Here is a 19,968-nt window from a genome sequence, read left to right as displayed (position 1 = left end):
TTGTAATAGCCTTTTGAAGCCCGAAGTACAGAGATGCAATATATCAGCAACGGCATCTGAATAAAAATTAACCCAGTCTTTGAGCTCCAATATACAAACATCTTCGAAACCATTTGCATGTGATTCTTAAAATAAAACCGTCAAATAACATAAAAAGTTTTCTTGAAGTACAGAAACTCAGATTTTCACGAAGAGTTATGCTTTGCAAATTTATGTGAATTTGATACAACTTTACAAACTACAGTTAGCGACTTTTTGTGTACAAAATGCTCGAAGTTCTACAGATACAGACCATCGAGCATAGATTGCTGAAAGGAAATCTGTTTCTGAGTTCTCCAAATGTTTTTTTGTGTTGAAAACTCAGTTGAGGTAGTAATATGCAAAGCCGTTTTATGAGATTTTTAAATGGTGGTTTTTCATACAATGTAAGAATCTACTTAGTAATTTCCTGTTCTTGCAAAATTATATATTGATATATCCGAATTTGAAAAAGGAATTGACCCAAACATAATCAATACGAAGCTCTTCAAACAGAAGAAACAGAAGGAGAAGACGTAAAACCGTGAAAATGTGCGGCACCGACTTCAAAAGCCCATATCTTTTCAGCAAAAAATAACGACGACTTGAAACTTTCACAATTTTTTTGTAATTAAGGTATCGACTCTATTATCGTCAACTTTGTCCAATCATCGCTTTAATTAAATTATAGAGAACTAATCTTTTTCAGGAAGATACTCTGCATTATAAAGAACCTCCATGCAAAAAAATAACGCTAATATCATGAAATTAATGAAACATAGCTTTTTTTCACTACAGTTTATTAGACACGGCTCAAGAAAGATATAGTTCAAATTGTTTAGCAGAAGACCGAGGCGATCTGTACATGTTTGATAGCATTCAGATGAAAAATGGTAATTAGGCTAAAAATAACAGATTTGTAAGTAAAAATGAACCTAAGCTTTTAATGTGCTTCGGTAGACTTTTATTCTTGGAAGTATCTAAATTGAGCATGAGGTTGGTAAAAAAACCTGGATTCAGGTTGGGCATTTTTAGAAGATGCTTGGAATCAAAGCGGAAGGAAGTATAATATATCAGGCTGCCGGTTATTTCTTTTCGACTCGACTGAATGTGGGTTGGATAAGAACACACATACACACACTTGCACTCGTTCGATGTTCGAAGCGCAGTAATTATAACCTTTCTTCGGTAAGGAAATTGAAATGATGTTTTGCGTTCTATTATTCCTCATTACTTTATAGAGTATTTCCATGATAGCTGAGGTGAACTTTAACTTATTGAAACATGGGACCAAAAAGTTTCAAAAATATATTTGACTTAGGTATATCAATTCTATCATCACCTTAAATTACTTTAGGTTCTCTCTTTCTTTGTTGCCATAAAAGGGAAACTCGTGGCAGACGCCACGTAACTTGTTGGTCTTGGAATTAAGAAAGACAGTTAATTTTACATAGTCAAACAACTTCTATTATATTTTAACGTATATTTAACACAATTTCGCTATTTTTACTAGTTTCTACAATGAAGAAGACGGAACAAGCTTCCAGTAGTTACCACCAAAGACTAACTTGTTTTCCGTCGCAAGCTTTTGCAAATGATGGTTCACATTAATGGCCGCCGCTGGCCACAATTGTTCCGGCGTATCGGTGTAGATCCTCTTCACCAAATCCATTTCGGTAAACTCATCATTTGGATGCTTTTTGAAAACGGCCATAATTTGGGCCTCACGTTCCATTCGATGGTGTATGTACTGTGAAATACGCGTCATTGGGTCCTAGAAGAAGCCAACAGATTAATCACTGTGCTTATAGGAACCTCTTCATTAACTTACGGGAATAATGTTTCCATGTCCGGGATATATGACAACCGGTTGAAAACTTTGAATCACCTGTAAGCTTTTGATATAATCATCCAGGTTTTCGAAAACAGTGTATCCTTCACCAAGAATACAGTCTCCACTGAAAACAGCCTGCTCTTCACGCAGCACAACTATTACGTGATCTGTTGTATGCCCCGGGGTATGGACTACTTCCAATTTCGCTCCTTCAATATCAAAAACCTGGCCGTTCTTCAATGTACTCACTTTCGAGAATGATTCAGTAGCATCCGAGCGGGGATATTTCCATACTCTGCAGGAATCTAAAACGAACGAAATCAAATTAATTATTCAATCCGTTCACAGCTACGACTGAGTACCTTTGTTGTCAATTGCATTTAGCACATCATCCACTCCTCCCAAATGGTCGTGATGCCAGTGAGTCACTATTATGTCGTTGATTTGAAATTGCTTATCCCTGAGAACTTGTTTGAGGTGGCCTATGTAGTCCGGTACATCGGCATCGCCAGCATCAATCAATATTCGCCTACAAAATTACAAGCACTGTTGAAAGTGTACTTATTAAACATATGAAATGATAAAATACTTTCGACCGGATCCTACAATATACGTATTGGTTCCCTGCAGTGTCATAGGCCCCGGGTTACAGCCAAGAATCCGAATCAGCTTGGATGAAATCTCCGTAATATACGGAATTGCTGCCATATTAACACGTGTAACAAGCCGGTAATGATAATAACTTCAAACTGTTCGATTTTTTTTTCCGAAACTAATCTGTATCCACAATCACATAATAACAAATGCTACTAAAATAGCGAACACCGAAATAGTTCATCTTTTCACTGCCGTCATCATTACACTCGTTACTAGTATTGTTGTTATCAACTGTCTGCTGGTTGCCGGTGGATGCCACTTTTGTTCTAGAAAAAAAATCGAAATAATGTCGGTTATCCAACTGCATAAAACTACCTGTGAAACGGATTAAAGAAAAATTAATCCTAACAGTGAAATTATAAAACATTTGTTCAAATTTTGATTGCATTTTTTTTTCTAATTTCGTTTGTTCATAGTATGGGACAATTATGCCAGTACAGCTGTTTTATGAGAGTGATGCAGCATAAATGAGAAGACGTAACGTTATATTTCTCTTCTGTTATCGTCTACGTATGTTCGTACTTTGAACAGATAAGAATAGTATTGTGCGATGCAGCGATGATACTAGTAACAACGTTTTTGTTTGATATTTCATATCGATACTTGCATTGGATAACGATTCCGCGAAGAAAAATCGGTTTTTATCTCGAAAAATGGCCTACAAACTCCAATATTCATCCGCTACATGCACAATTGGCAAAAACTGTATTATATATAGAAGATCGATCTATTTTCTACCCGTATTAAAAATATGTCTTTATTTAAATAAATTGAAACAGCACTGCACCGTCTTTGTAAGTACAGGTCGGACTCGATTATATAGAGACTCCATTATATATTGACTCGATTATATATGATTCGATTATATATTATTTTAGACTCGATTATACATAAAAGCAAAAAAAAAATTTCTTGAATTTCAAATATACTTATCTAGAGCTAATATATCGTAAGAGAATACACTAAGGTCTATTATTACGCGGTTTTTCACGTGGTTTTTTTTACGCGGAACCTGAATTTACGCGTTTTTTTATACGCGGCATGTAACCCCCGCGTGAAAAATGACTTTAGTGTATCTACAAAACACGTAAGGCTTGATAAAAAGGGAAAAAATAGAAAAAAAATTAAAAAATTAATTTTGAAAATTGTCTCAAAAAATTTAAAAATAAAAAAAACTAAAAATACTTAAACGAAAATACCTGAATGAAAATAACTTCAAAAATAAAATAAATGAAAAAAAAAATATTTTTAAAAATTTGATAAATTAAATACCAACAAGTTGACAAATCTACATACACTTTTATAATTTTTTTAAAATAATTTTTCTTTTCATTTGACTGCAATTACAGCAGGAATAAGTACAAGATATATATTTTTTGTAAGGAATGTGTTTTCTGACTTTTAGGTGGATGAATCAAAAATAAATTTTTTCTTATTTATTCGAACAACAAATAATTTATGAAAAATAAATATAAAACTTTTTTTTTCTCTGATTCGATTATGTAGAAAATTCGATTATATATAGTGAAAAAAATCGGAGACTATATATAATCGAGTCCGACCTGTATGTGTAGAATCTTGACACCATCAGCCGCATGCATCAAGACAAATTAGGAGCACATTCATATAAGTTGTTTCAATTTTAATATTATTATTAATTGTTAGTTTTGATTTGGTTGAAACATTACAGATGATCTCATGGGCTCAAAACATGATATTTTGTGCTATCAAAATATTTTTCAATCATGACTAATTTGTGAAAAAGGTATTAAATGCAAATAATTTTTGAGACAGAACGTTTTGTTTGATCGGTTTGGCGTCTTCAGCAAACTTAATAAAAACAAATACATTGTTTTTTTTTTCTTTTTAAATCATATTGCATTGGAATATGATTTTAATCAATCATTCAACAAAATTTGTTGGACCTTTTAGCATTTATCATTTGGATTCTACAAATATTTCAAATTATTGACGAAATTGGTATTTTTAAATATCAATTTAATTTATAAATATATTTTGAATTGAAACTTTAACTACAATAAAAAATTATTTTTCATTTCTCCGTCCTGGACTTTTTATCAAAAGTTTTATTATAACTTCAGGTTTCTTTATCAAAATTTCAAATCAAAATTTAGGGTTTATTTAGAAATTTATGCACTAAAAAAACATTTTTTTTGCACCGTGTATGCTTCTTACAAAGTTGCATTTGTTACCTAAAATTCTCTTTAAAATAGTTTCTTTGTACTACCAAAGCTTTCTGAGAGATGCTTTGAAATGATAACCTACGCAAAAATGCATACACCCTTTTAGGAAATTGATACTGAGTCTGAAAAGTTTCTCCACCTGTGAAAAATATGCAATCTGCTGAACCGTGTGCAAAGTTTCATTCAAACAAATAATGGTCGTCAGTTGACCATAAGTCATTTAGGTTGGAAACAGTCATGTGTCGAACCTATCCGCTCTCACGGCTCGTGGTAGACTGGATTGAAAATTGTCAAGCTTAGTTGAAACGCAGATTTCGACCTCTGTTTGGTCCCTTAATGCTTACTTTCTCTAGCACGGTCGACAGAATTATATACCTAGTAAACCAGGAATCAGGCTTGCCAGATCTTCGGATTTATCCATAGATCTAAGGATTTATTTTTTCAATTTTAGAAATATACGGATTAATGAGCATATTTCATGAATTTTTGAAAATATGTACGGGAAACCACGGATTTTTTCCGTTTACTACACCGGCGTCAACATATTTAAAAATTAAAAAAGAATTCTTCCGCGATTCAATCCCATTTGAAAATATGGCTGTAGCTGCCAACAAAATTATGTACTCCCGTCGTTTGATTATTCACACAAATTTTCACTTGTCAGTCGAAATGTTACCATAATGGAAAATCCGTAGAATCTACGGATTTACACGAAATAGTTCTGGCATCTCTGGCGGAAATGCACTTTTTGGGCCATTTAAGAACCTGTTTCTGCTTAAACCAATCAATCGATTAAAGTTATTTTGAAAGAAATCAATAATCAAACCATAAGTTTACTAGAGGATGGCCACTAGGACGGTTTTAACTAAGTTGCAGCAGTAGTGACAGAGGATAGCGGCGGTAGATAACAGCAGCGGTAGCTGCGGCGGGTACCAATAGCGATTATGGTGGTAGTAGCGTCAGCGTGAGGTGCAGCGGCACTACTTCCTGTAGTAACAAATAACAGAAAAGTTGTTTGCAAAGTCACGACCGCAAGATTGACGTAAAACTACATAAAGCTGTTCGTTGTAACGCTCGCATTGCTGCATTCTGAAGTGATCGCAAATTCTTTGAATGATAGACGCTAAGATTACCAATTTTTTTTTATCCTCGCTTATTTTCCGTCGGTCTAGTTCCGCCACTGTTGTAGTGCCAATCACCGACGCCCGGGGAGGCGACTCCACCCAGGACCCTAACTTACGACCCGTCGATAGATTATATTATATCTATGTTAATAACTTTTATCTAACACTAATGAAATAGCTCTTTGGAAATAATGTGTCTCTGAGAAGATTCAAAATGGCAACTAAGTTCGATTTACGGTTTGTAAATATCACCAGAATGGTCCGGTCAAATCATTCTAAACTATTTTACGTTTTTAGAGAAAATTTTCTTCGACAGCATAAAAGATTTGATATGAATTGAAGTTGGAACGCAATTTCTGGTTAGAAAACAAATTCAAATAAACATATCTCATTTTACTGCTGTATCTAAGCAAGATTTCCATATAAACTATGAGTTCTTTTCAGTGTCAAAAAAGAAAAAAAAAAGACCAAAACCATGCAATATGGGTCTTTTCGGAACCGGGATGATGTCCAAGGCACGACATAAACTTTAGATGTCATGTTAAAAGCCAACATGGCGACTTCTGGTTTCTGGGAAACAACCAAATGCAGTGGTGGGCACCGCTAACCGAAAATTTAGCGACGCTAATCGCTAAGCCGCTAATCGAAAATATTAGCATTAATTTTCGAAGTAACGTGGATTGTCTCAGGTCAAGACTAATAGCGAAACCTGTCTCTGCGCAATCTCTCAACTTCCAGTTCTCTAAACCAGGATTTACTTGATATAAACACGTACTGTATAAATTGGTTACCTTGTGTGTTCGTCTTATTTTTACAGCCATCTAATAACAGGGTTCGCCGGTGAGTTACGCATATTCAATTTCAACAGAGCCAGTATAAAAATGATCGATTGTAGTACAAAAACAGTGCGTTGGGTTGGTTTTATGCTCTTGGTGATAAACTTTCGTCATTGTTATGTGTAGCTGAAAAAACCAGTCAAAAAACAGTTCAGGGTGAAAATGTCAAAATACTCAAACGTTCATAACTTTTTTGTTTTTCATGTTACCATCATCAAATTTTGACAAATATTAGTACATATTGTCATCTTCAACGTTTAAATTTTTTTTAAAATGGTATTTTTTGAGACGTTTAATATTTCGTGGCAATTTGGAAAATTTGGCACACAAAAAAATTTTTTGCAGTGAATACCTTTTTTCTAAAACCACACAATTTTAATTACCTACAACTTTGCTGAAGGCAATATTTCAATCAAACAAGCCGTTTTTCTGATATAGAAATTTTTATCCATCAGTCACTATTTTGAATGGGCCATATTGAAGCAGCAGTCGTGAGTTTACATAAAGAACTGCTGTCATAAAATGACTCCTTTATCAAAAAGAAACAACTGTGAAAAGTTTCAGCGAAACCAGAAATGGGCTATCAGAATCGATGTGCGAAGTAGAATGGAATGACTCTTGATTCGTCCCGAAAATTGATAATTTCTCACCATTAAATTTATTCAGAAAAGAGGGCCCCACGAAATTTTCTGCCCCGGGCCCCCCCAGCACCTAAATCCGGCCCTGTCTATAATAAGGCTGGACAGAGGATTACGAAACCATTCAGTACTAGTAAGATAAAAAGCATTTTGAAATAATAACATAACATCTGTTACCGCTGCAGTATGCGATGCGGTCTAACCAGCCAGAAGTACACATTGCAACGCTCTACCTACTCGGCGCACCTATCTCAACGAAATGAGCGATTGAATTTCACAAATTCTCTATTTGTAGTAAGCCAGCAACCAGCCAGAAAATCGGTTGATAACAAACCGCCTTATAAGCATTTCAAAAGGGATTAACTTCGTCCCCTCTCCGTTAATAGATTTTCAATTTACACCCTTATGTGGTAGGCTGAAGAAAAACGTAGCTCTACATCAAAAGTTCCATCTCTTCACATCACGATTTTTCATATTTCTTGAAAACGTCATCATATTTTATTACACTCCACTCTCTACGAAAGACCTAACAAATGTTTTAAAGTTGTAACCTAATTTTTGTTTACCCTTAGTACTTGAACATTTTCAGCGGTTTTCTAAAAGTCGGAATCGGCCATCTTGGATTTGAAAATGACGTCTAGTGTTGAATCCCCGCTTCTGAGCATTATCCCGAAGCCAGGAGTACTGATACTGAATGACATTTGGTCACTTTAGGTTGTTTCCCATAAATCAGAAGTCGCCATCTTGGTTTTTGAGATGACATCCAAAGTTTATTTACTGCCTTGGGCATCATCCCTGTTCCGAAAAGACCCATATTGCATAGTTTTATACAATCCGATGGTCGCATACATGTATTTCTAAGACAAATGCTTCAAAAAAATCGATACCGGCAGATTCATAAACCTATCAGTGCTTTTTTTCAACGGTGCGAATTGTGAAATTCGAAAAGTCCATTTCCATTGCCACTCTACTACATAGATAGCAAATGACGAAACATCCTGTTGCACCAGATGTCATTTATTTATTTGGTACTTGTTTTTGTTACCATTTCAGCTTCGATCAGCCCACTGCATGGTCAAGCTAACCAACTCCAGCCACACGGTGGACAACAGCCTGTGCGAGGACGCCGGTCTGGTGATACCAGAAACGGTGGAAAAGTGCGGCAATGTCGAGTGTCCCCGCTGGGTAACCACCGAGTGGTCCGTCTGTCTACAGTCCAAATGTTTCAGCTGGCACACGGCCCTCCAGAAGCGAGATGTTTTCTGCAAGTTTGCCAACATCAGCCACAGCGACAAATGTGACGAACAGGAGCGGCCTGTCACCAAGCAGGAGTGTTACAATGAGATGTGTAAAGGCGTCTGGCGGGTGGAACCCTGGTCGGAAGTAAGTCCGTTTCGGGCTGAGAAGGTTTCGTGTTGTAGGTTCAATTAATGATATGCTTTTTTGTTTCAGTGCAATTCCGCCTGCGGTGGTCAGGGAATTAAGTACCGAATACTGCAGTGCGTATGGTATGGTACAAAAAAGCCGGCCGGTAATGCCTGTAAGGATCAACCCAGGCCGGCAGTCATGAAAGTTTGTAAAGGACCACCTTGTATTTCTAACCGTGAGTATAGATGCGATACAGTTTCTTTGGAAAGTATTTAATTTTTCATGTTCTTCCCTCGTCTGCGCAGTATCAGAGTGCAAAGACTTATCGAGGTACTGTAAAAATGTAAAATCCATGGGTCTATGTAGACTTCACCGTTACCAGCAACAGTGCTGCAAAACCTGTAGGTTTAATATTTACTAATGATGTACTCAGCAACGCAGTTGACACGAGGAACCAAATAACCAGTGCTGTTACGGAAGAGCAGAAGTCCAGCTGTCGTACAAACTGATTCTTCTAGCACTGAAACTACCTACCTTATAATGGAAATTACAATCCTACCAAATCGACTTGTACCGAAAACCGTTAAATAGGGACTTGAATTCGATGGTCCCCAAAGGGAAAATAATACACTCCGGAAATGTGAAAATTTCAAAACAGGACAATTGTATATTATATTATAACATTGTATTTAATATGAGTTAAGCTAATTAAATAAGCTGCAGGCTATGCCAATGAACCGGATATATTAGGGGAGATACGTCATTTACTGTGCTTTAACAGAAATATGTTTATTTATTAGTAATACTATTTAAGAAATGAAAAAAAAAACTGTTGTAAATAGTAGTGAGCTCACCACGGGACAGGAGAATTTAAAATTCAAGAATGCTGATATTAGAATAAACGGGAAAGTATCTTTAGCATAATCTAAGCAAATGAGAAGGTTAATTTTTAAGTTCAGACTATCAACCATTTTGGCTTTCGAAACATTTAAGAATCAGAAAAATTGCCAAACCAAGAACACGTTGTGGAGACAAAGAACGAAACTGTATTTGAAAAAGTATTTTCACCTCTAAAACGCTACGAATTGTTCCTCCGAATTGTTATAACCACTCAACACTCATACACGTAAAAGTCATTAACATTACATTCGAGCCGTCGCATTAGTTTATATTTTAAATGCCAAGAAATTCCTATATCTGAGTTGTTTTGACTCTAGACACTAATCTTAAACGATCATTACATTCTTATTGTTCATCGCCTGCGCATTTTAAACCCCAATTTAATCTTAACATCCACATACACTAGTCAAAGCAAACACACACACACGCACACGGAAAAACATTCATACACTAACTCTCTCCCCTTTCCCGTACACTCACACATTCGAAGACACACACCCTTTTTAAAACCCGTAAAGCCAGATCAGTCTTAAAAACAATTAACCTACACTTTAAGCTTTTTCGAATTACGAATATCACACTTTAGACCCTATTTCTATAACTATACCTGACAAAAGCGAGAGCAGACGAAAAGGAAAACCAGATCTAGATAAGCATAGAGGCATAGAAGTGGCAAGTTCTGGGCATAATTATTACACGTCCGGTTGTTTTCGAGCAATATATAAAAAGAAATTAATTGAAACCAATGGCACTAATGTAGAGCAACCACAGCAGCAACCAGAATCAATCAGTTGTAGAACACGATGGAAAAACGATACGTCCGAGAAAAAAAAACTCAATTATGAAAAGAAACCTATTAAGCAATTGTTTTCAATTAGTGCGCAGAAGGATTGTGTAACTGTCACCGAAACGCGTTAGTATTGATGCAGCTGTTAACAAGGATGGAAAAAGCTTAAGAAAAATTTGACAGCATCAACGGTGAAATCACGAAGCATGTGGTGATGGCTGTGTTGTAAAAAATCGTTTTAACTTTTGAGTAGTTACGTGAAATGATAACCCTGAAGGTTTTTCAGTCGATCATTACGTAACATTAAAGCATATTAACGTAACTACTCGGTTGTTGAGTCATTCAACCAGCCAAATAAACCAAACAGAAGACTGGATGGAGAGTTTTCTACTTCCTGGAAATTTGTTGATAATTGGTAAACTTGTAGAAAGTATTTGCAATAATTTTACAATTTTTATTGTAACGCTAAATTACCGTTTCGTCAATAATGCAGAGTAATGCCAAGATTCTACAATTGCATGTTTCATACTACAACAGTTAAATTTTCCTGAGGTAAAAATCTCACCTTTGAAAGCAGGAGTTAAAACGGAAAGGTAAAACTAATTTATACACTGTCTGTTGGCTCAGAAATTTCTCTGCTAATTAGAACTCAAAAACAAACTGCGAATTTCTCTGGGTAAAAATATAGTTCTGTCAAAACCAAATGTGTCGCATGTTAAATTTAATGAAAGAAATATGAGCGACAAACAACACTTAGCAATTTTATACCAAGAATAAAGAAAAGAAGGACATGTTAGTTAGAAAATAAATTAATAAAATTGGAAGAGTATAAAAATCTAGCAAACCACTACAATTAAATTGAATAACGAGAAGTAAATTATATAGAATCTAGTTCAAATCAATTGTCAAACACGGCGAGAAATATGTAAAAAATTACCTAACTAAAAACAAAGAAAAAAAAACAAAACACAGAACACTAAATCGAGCCCCCCTAGCGTTAAGGTATAGCAGAACCACACCTAGGATGGTAAGAAATCCACACCGGGCACTCCCTAGCCTAGAGCTATGTTGTATTGTGTAGGTCCAAAACCGATTTTTTTAGCCCGCTAGACATTGACTGCTACGTGAACCAAAACTGCACCTTTCCCAACTAAGTACGCAAATAAGTAGTGAATCGAACAAACCAACAGAGTAAGCTTTCGTCCTAGATAGCGTAGCAGCAGCAGCCTTTCCTGTATGGAACTTCGCTAGCTTTTAGCAGAACCTGACGACCGCTTGGCGGTCGAAACATCATTATTATTGCAAACTACGGCTTAAAATAAATATTTACGTTGCTGCACGCGGTAGTGCACATACAATAAATGTGATATTTCATCCCATTTGAGCGAAAATAAATACTGACGACAGTTGCAGAGAAGTAAAATTCTGATGAAGAAAATTATACTAATAATGTATGTTACACCTTCCATTCCTCAATGAAATATACCGCCGGATTCAAAGCCCGCTAGCAGTTCGCTGATAAAAACCTGACTCATAGCAACGCTATGATAATATTATTTTTCTGCTGATAGGTTTATTGTTAAAACAAATGAAAAAAAAAACAGGAAATTATTACAAAAAAAAACTAACGCGAAGAAGGATATCTGTGAAGCAAAATGTTGAACAATGTCGATTAGTTGTAAACGATCAATCTGCGGTTTTTCGACTATTTGGCGAACTTCTGCAATCGACTAATTATTAGCTAAGGACGGGGATGGACTGCACATCCCACTATTTATGATTACTATACATTTCACTGTATTATGATTATCATTATAACTACAATTATATATTGCTACTAGAAAGGTAATTAGTTAAAAAAAACTTATGAAAAATTATGAAGTCGAAAGGGAAACTGAATAAAATATTTTTTATTTAAAACGAGATGTTTGAGCGTTTTTTTGTTACGAGTAGATGTGAAAGAACAGACAGTTGAAATAGAAATGTTTCAGCAATCTGGACATCTAGTGTTTATTTGCGCCACGTTCCCGTTTCTTCAAAAATTAAGCAGCAAAAAGTTGTTTCACCGTCTCAAACCTCCATTTATCTTGCACAGAAAAAAAACAGGTTTCGAAAACATAAATGCAAAATTAAATCATTTTATTGAAAAAAATCCAATTTCTTTGAACTAAAGTTTCTTATATAAAGTATTTCATTATCTAAAACTTTTATGAATAGGTACCTGTTTTAAAAAAAGGAGCTATTAAAAAAAGCTTTTCAAACAGAAACTTTTTCATACAGTATTCTTGATGTCAAATCGATCTAATTGCAATCCTAGTGTTTCATAGTTGAAGATCTCAATCGTCATTTGCCCTCATATTTTTACATTAAATTCTTCGGAAATTTGTTGAAAAAAAAAATCAATATTTCTTTGAGTGCCTATAACATTAATAACACTGTGCTACAGCGATTTAGAACTTCAGAAGTGACCTAGTGTAGGTTGTAGGTCTTGTTGAGTGTAACATTCGCTCATACTAGAAATTTTCCAAACACCCCCAAAATCTGAAGTTATGGTCAAAATTCGGTTTTTTTTAACTTTTTTTTAACTCAGTCATTTCTCAACCGATTTTCAATATTGAGTTTTGGAAAGAAAATAAACAGAGCTTTCAAAAAATCTACTAGTTTGTACTAATATCACTAAAACATTTTGAGTTATTTGAGTTTAAATATAATTTTTTAGTTTTTTTCACGCAATTTTTCAATTTAATTTAAAATTTGCCACCTGTTTTTGTGAGAAAGATACTACAAATACACTAAACTTTTGAAATTATATTCAATGACGAATCAAACAAAAGTGGTTTCGTGAAAATCGGTGAATATTTGACTGAGTTATATATTTTTTAAGAAAACTAGAATTTTTGGCTTCTATCCCACAATTATTTCGCGGTGCTACAAATGGTGAAAAAACACAAGAACTTCTGAAGTGACCTACCGTAGGTTGTAGGTCTTGTTGAGTGTAACATTCGCTCATACGAGAAATTTTCCAAACACCTCAAAAATCTGAAGTTATAGTCAAAATGCGGTTTTTTGGACCGCAAGGCATACATTTTTTTTAACTCAGTCATTTCTCAACCGATTTTCAATATTTAGGCAGTTTTGAAAAGAAGATAAAAAGAGCTTTCAATACATTTACAGGTTTGTACTAATATCACTAAAACATGTTGAGTTATTTGAGTTTAAATATATGTAGGAACTCATCAAACTATCCCAAACTGCGATTGATTGAACATTACTGGGAAATTATAAATGACCTACTCGAAAAGGAAGGTACAGTATACCGGGACATGAAAGAATTGAAAAAGAATTGGTAAGCAGCAGGAGCATAAGGACTACTCTGCAGAATATTTAGTAGGGTAAGAGCACAGGTTTTGGCCATAGTATGTTATGTATGAAAAATATGTGTCCTTCTTCCTTCGAAAAATATGTAATTGAATAATTTCAACGGGGAAATCGGATGAAATCGCCTATATTCTGCACTAACAATGTGTTTAAATAATCAAATTATGTTGTATTGTTCACATATTTTCCAATCAAAAAACTTCTCTAGGCTCCTGTTTCGGTCATAGCATTTCTAAATTGGTCACTATGGTCCCCTATTGTGGCCAATTCGCGAAAAAGTTGAAGTCACACGAATTTATTTTATATTTTGACTTTATCATATAGATATATTTTAACAGCAAAAAATCTTCGTTTTTGAACTAACCAAAGCGCCAGTATATATAATAATCAAACTAAATAATGATATTATGTTCACACATAGCTAGCAGGGCAAAGTACTTCAAGTTAGAATTTGTTCAAACGTAGTAGGATGTTTAATAACACTGACATCACATCATTGACCTATATTAATTTTTCGTCTGTCATTGATCTACATTAAAAAGCTTCCGCTCTTTTTTTCACATAGAAACTTTTTCGTATTATTTGCTAACATCAACTTTGGTAACTCAAGTGCCATTTATTATAGTCAGGTTAAGGTTGAGAATCCGAACCGTTAATTTTGGTAAATACAAATGAAGTTACAGATTTGTAAATAATCTGAACAAACGAAGAATTTCTAATCCCAAACCAGTTTTGTAGTTTCACATATCTTATGCGATTAAAATGTCAGCCCGAAAAACTCCATACATTTCATGTTCTCATGAACATCAATACGTTACAATGGTTTTGTTTACATACGGCCAATATCAGGATTATGAATCATGGAATTGCATTAATATGTGGCCAAGAATGGATCAATGAACGATTTTGTAAGTCGTAGGTAATTTTGATATTGCAGAGTAAAATCACACCAAAATGTCTACTTTTTTATCCATATGCTGTAGTAAGTTGTGCCTGATGCTGCAAACAAGATTTGTTATAGAAATGGGAAAATTTAAACAAAGTTATGCTCTATGAAAAATAGCTTGCAAACTACCTTAACATTAGGCTGTATAGTGAACTGGAGAAAGCATAGTTAGTTCCTTTATTAAAACTAAAATACGCATATTTATTTGCTTGAGTTTGTAATAGTTTTGTTGAATAGTATCAGCAGGTTCAATAGGAGACTTCGAATTAGGAGTAATCTAAGATACTTTTTCCCAATTATCAATTTTATTCTACCATGATCAAAACTGGTGCTATGGCCAAAACCGGTGCTTCTACGCTATTTATAAGTTTATGAGTACTTTTCGATACACTCCTCAAGCTAATAGGAAACTACATATTTCGAAAACTGATGAAATTCAATAAAAAGCATGAAAATTCAAAAACCGTTTTGAAATTTCTTATGTTTTACTTTCCTTATGAAATAACGTTTTAAGTATTTTTTATCATAAAATTACTAATAAACACATTTCTAATTTAAAAGCTTTTATGTTTTTTGAATTCGTTGAATACAACAAAAAATTTTTCATGAAGATTGGTTAAAAAAAGATTTGAAAATAATAATAAAAGAAAAACATCGAAAACTTAATCCTCTAGTGCCCAGTGCCGCCTCTAGACGGTCTTCAGTCAAACCTCTAAAAAGCTTCAATATGGACTTAAAAAATGTTTATAAGGCTCTATAGTGATTTTTTCGAAGTCCGTCTAAAAATTAATTTGGGTACTAGAGGGTTAAGTGAAAGCAGTAGCGTAGCTATGGTTTGGTGGGCCTGGTGCGGTAACAAAAATGGCCCCCCATGAAAATGACTGGGCAGTTTTTTTTTTTCATAAAAAGAATTGAGACAAACAAAAAAAATATTTTCTACTTATTTATTCCGTTTTCCGCAAAATCAAAAATTAGGTTGATTTAGATAATCGCTTTCCGTGCTTTTTGATTGGCAAAATCAGAAATTTCAGATTTAAAATCAATGGAATCAGTGATTTCACGTTCGATTGATAAAATGGCAGGGTTTGTTAATCTCAAGTTACTCATCGTTGACCTCAAATAGTTCTTGATCAACTTTAACTTAGAGAAGCTTTTTTCGCAAGCTGCAATACTATTTGCCATCGTTGAAAAAACTCTAAGAGCGAATTTTACGTTTGGAACCGAATCGAACAATTTATACCTATGAATGTAATTTAATAGCTCTATAGCTCCACCTAAATGAATCCAAAAGCATGTCGGGTGTTAAAAAGCCGTATTCATTTGCGAGTTCATTAATCTGTTGAGATCTTGTGACAATTTCCTTTCTTTTTCACCTGGCATTCTCTTTTTTCGACGAACATGTTTTTGGGGTTCTGGGCCAATTTCTAGTTCAGTACACTTTTCTTCTGCATACTTTAGACCACATTCCTCAATTTCTTCTCGCTTATCGGTCAAAAATTTATGTAATGCCATTAATTTCTTAGCACACTCCAGTATATAAGAGTGAAGCTCATTTTCAAAAATGTTTGCGGGACCTGTTTTCCCAGGTAAAAAGACCTCCTTGGTGTCCAATAAGCAACATGTAAAAAATTTAACATGGTTAAATTTCATTAAGGTCTAGAGGTGGTGCAAAAGGCCTGAAACGAAAGCATTATTTTAATAAACGGAGGAACATTTTTTTAACAAACGGAGGTCTGTTGTAAAGAATATATTCGAGGACCGGGCGTGTTCTATACAGGCATCTTCTGCATTTCCTTATAATCGCATATCCCGAGATTGCAAAGGTATACACTGAAATTACGAATATCTCAAAAACGGTTAGATATAACGCAAAACGGACACAATTCACGCCCAAGAGAGTCACAAAATCACAATGTTTACCCAATGTTTTGTTGAAAAATTGCTTTCGTTTCAAATATGACCTTTAGACCCTCTGCGCCACCTCTAGACCTTAATGAAATTTAACCAATTTTTTACATGTTGCTTACTAAACCCAAAGGAATTTTTTTGCCTGGAAAAGCAGGTCCCTTAAATGTTTTTGAAAATAAGCCCCACCCTTGTATCACGTTTACCCTGTCCGTGTGGATCACGAGAGCAGAGTGGCGAGCACAAATACATGAGATTGAGTTCAGATGAGCATGTTGACCGGTTCGGTGTTCGCAAGACTTTGGGGCCCCCTTGAGTGGTGGGCCTGGTGCGGACCGCACTAACTGCACCCCCGTAGCTACGCTACTGAGTAAAAGAGTATATTATCATTTGAGCCGCTTTCTAAATTCCATAATCTATAATCTATAATCCATAATCTCTATCACCATTGTTTAGGTATTTTCAACTTTTACCTATATACAGCATTCACTATTCTACAGCAAGAAAAGGATTGACCTGTGTTAAATAATTCCATGATTCTAAATTTTGTATAATCATAAAACTGAGTATACTCAGTTTCATGATTATATGAAATCTACAACCATTAAATTATTCAACATAATTGTTGAATGCAGCAAAAATCCTTGCAAGGATTACATTTACCGTTCAGGGGGGCTCAAATTTTTTTTTTTTGTGACGACGATCTTCACTATACTTTTGTAAACGTTTTCATTACCATAAAATACTTTTCCAGTAATTCACTTCCTGCAACAAATAAATTACGTTCATCTGCTGCAATTGATTCCTTAAAATCAGAATTTCACTAACCCGGCACTTGAACACTTTTAACTGCACAATGTTTACATATTCGTACCAAGATTCTGCATCAGGATGACAGCTGATGACACTAGCAACAAACATATCCCGGCATGAGGGGCTATCAGCATATGACGTACGAGACAGTTTAGTAATTTTCAACATCTACAGTCAATACCATTATCCAGTTTTATATATTGTATTCAAGTATTGTGAAACAACAATACACCTTCTCTTACCCCTCATTAAGTAACGTATTGTACGTGTGATCCTTATGCGTCGATAGTATCTATGAAAGTCTCACTATTCGCTATAAAAATATATAAAAGCGACATCTACATGTGAATCAATAGACATGTCACAAACTATAAAAACCAGCGCAGAGCCATGCCATAATGAACGCATTCATCCCAAAACAACAAATAAAATAATGTTTCCTTTCTTTTTTTGAAAGAAACTCTTTTGTTATTTCTTCAATAAATCAACATTCTAATTTTTGTTTGTAATTAGTGTTAAAATGAAATCGGGGAGCTAGTAGCCACAAGGTTACAGAGTCCGCATTGATGAACAGATGGTTCAGATCTTGACTAGAAGCAGGCCAGCAGGGTTTTGACATCGATGGACTTGAGTGTGGGTTTATTCTCAGGCTTCCTACCACCCACCACCATCGCTTATAGTCCGTATTCGTTTACTTCCTCACGTTGGGACGCGCCGCGATTTCATAATATACCGTTTTGATTCAAACGTCAAACTGTCTCGAACTTCTAAAACTTCAGAACATAAATAGAATTATTGTAGCTAGTGTAGTAAAAAGTATAACTATTATATACCCATAGGCACCAACTTCGGGAGGGCAAGGCACTTTTTGACCAAACCTACTCCCACGCCCCAGATTTTTCCCAAGGGGCAACCTATCATTTTGCCCGCTCAATAATTCTATAAAGTTGGCTTCCCTTTTTTCGTTTTCTTGATAGTTTTATTTGTTATTTTCAAACTCCACAACAGTCTTCTGCAAAACATGGTCACATGTTCACGCCGTGTAAAAATTCTACGTTTTTGTTGAGCGACGGCGCGATTTCCATCGTAGTTCACCGTTTGCTGCTAACGTGCCCAAATATACGACACACATAAACATGTTGAGATGACACGCGTTTTGAACACGAACACGAAAATTTGTGCGCCATAGGTTTTAAAATTTGTAAATCAGAACGGTGCCGGTCGGTACTAAATTGGCAGGTGCTTTTCTTCATTGCGTCGTACGTCTCGCCTGGTATGAAGCCATCGGACTGTCTTGACTGTTTTGGTACACGTGATACGTTAGCATGTGGCTAAAGATTCTGTTTCAGTTGCATCGACAAAAACCGCCAAAAAATCACGCTAAAGACAAAGGACGGTGGAAAGTGACTTTAAGATGATCGGCGAGCGACCAAACCGAACCAAGCGCCATTTTTTCAACCCATTCCCGGCGGGTGATGCCATATAGCACTACCTGATATTCAAACTTCGATTTGAGTTTAACAACTATACTTGAAAGTGTGCACGATGAAACTATTCGGTATGGTTAAAGAAGAGATTGATCTTTAAATTGCAATCCAGTTTGTGTCAATCGTGCATATAGTTGATAAGTACCGTGGAATGGGGTGAAATTGATCAGTGGGGTGAAATTGATCACCTGAAAATTCGTGATAAAAAAATACTAATCGAAAGATATTGCTCTTACAACACTAGGCAATGTTAACGTGTCCTTAAACGCAACTTTTGCATGATTCACATACCTGTCAAAGTTAATCCTTGCATTCCCGGTGCAATTTTTCATATTTTCAAAAAATTCTTCTAACTCAGTCAAAATTCAATCAAAATTGATCATACAAGTTTCAAAATAACAAAAAAAAAGTATTGAATTTACTCAAAGTAATCTTAGTTGAGGGTTTATTACGTTAAATTTGGAGCAGTGAGTAAAGTTTGATAGAAGCTCAAAAAATGTAATGTTCAACAATGATCATTCCATACCATTTAAGAAATACTGATGAATTCGCAGGAAACCACAAAGATTTTAATTTCAAAGCTAGTTTTTGAGCTTTTGCAACAAACCGAATTGAAATCGGTCTAACGACGATCAAATGAGAGCAAATTTAACAACAAGCAACTCGTGAACCAAAATATACAAATTTTAACCTGAAATATCGTTATTTTCGTTCCCAAACTAGCTGTAAATGATATTTTTCAGCACAGAAATCATCATTTATCATTAGCATATCGAAAAAAAGCACATTGCCAGAAGAATGTACACCCAACGCATACGGGGAACATTTTATTACTTTAGGGCAATTTTTTATTACTAATTGTGTCTTATGACTGCGCATTATACACAATTAGTAACAACTAAAAAGTAACAAAAATTATGTCGGCCACACGCTTGTATGTGTTTCTGCAGGAGAACATACAGCCAAGCACCGCACTGCATGTGTTAGCAAGACTTCACTCGCTACATTTGTATTGCTGCAAAGATCTGGTTTATTTTTGTCCCTTTCATCCATTCATAATCAGAATCTAAACC

The 19,968-nt window shown here is 35.1% G+C and overlaps 2 protein-coding genes across 9 annotated transcripts in view; one reads left to right on the top strand and one right to left on the bottom strand.

Moving 5' to 3' along the window:
• Positions 1-12,289, top strand: part of LOC129732086 (protein madd-4) — a 588,842-nt gene extending 576,553 nt beyond the window's left edge. For all 5 annotated transcript variants that reach the window (XM_055692596.1, XM_055692595.1, XM_055692594.1 and 2 more), the window contains 3 exons: positions 8,365-8,694; positions 8,764-8,914; positions 8,985-12,289. In XM_055692596.1, the coding sequence (XP_055548571.1) occupies positions 8,365-8,694; positions 8,764-8,914; positions 8,985-9,100 (597 nt within the window). In that variant the 3' untranslated portion in view covers positions 9,101-12,289. The remainder of the gene's footprint in view (positions 1-8,364; positions 8,695-8,763; positions 8,915-8,984) is intronic.
• Positions 1,463-17,496, bottom strand: LOC129732087 (beta-lactamase-like protein 2 homolog). 4 transcript variants are annotated; one of them, XM_055692599.1, is made up of 6 exons: positions 17,424-17,496; positions 17,259-17,360; positions 2,442-2,775; positions 2,215-2,381; positions 1,850-2,157; positions 1,463-1,792 (listed from the first exon to the last, which is right to left on the bottom strand). In XM_055692599.1, exons 3-6 carry the CDS (start codon positions 2,558-2,560, stop codon positions 1,535-1,537), a joined length of 852 nt encoding a protein of 283 aa, XP_055548574.1. In that variant the 5' UTR covers positions 2,561-2,775; positions 17,259-17,360; positions 17,424-17,496; the 3' UTR covers positions 1,463-1,534. The 4 variants fall into 4 exon arrangements, with proteins under 4 accessions (XP_055548574.1, XP_055548572.1, XP_055548573.1 ...); XM_055692597.1 differs by having other exon boundaries at positions 17,259-17,491; XM_055692598.1 differs by having other exon boundaries at positions 17,332-17,489.
• Positions 17,497-19,968: the final 2,472 nt, after the last annotated feature.

The sequence above is a fragment of the Wyeomyia smithii genome, chromosome 3 (assembly GCF_029784165.1).
Source record: "Wyeomyia smithii strain HCP4-BCI-WySm-NY-G18 chromosome 3, ASM2978416v1, whole genome shotgun sequence".
NCBI lineage: Eukaryota > Metazoa > Arthropoda > Insecta > Diptera > Culicidae > Wyeomyia > Wyeomyia smithii.
Note: the sequence above shows the minus strand (reverse complement) of the source record. Positions and strands in the feature narration are given on the sequence as shown.

What these genes read in the sequence shown, in the direction of transcription:
- LOC129732087 (XM_055692599.1), bottom strand. Translation starts at nt 2,560, where the DNA reads ATGGCAGCAATTCCGTATATTACGGAGATTTCATCCAAGCTGATTCGG. An exon ending in AAATGCAATTGACAACAAAG is followed by an intron (nt 2,158 to 2,214) that starts GTACTCAGTCGT and finishes CGTTCGTTTTAG; the next exon opens with ATTCCTGCAGAGTATGGAAA. An exon ending in GACATGGAAACATTATTCCC is followed by an intron (nt 1,793 to 1,849) that starts GTAAGTTAATGA and finishes GGCTTCTTCTAG; the next exon opens with GACCCAATGACGCGTATTTC.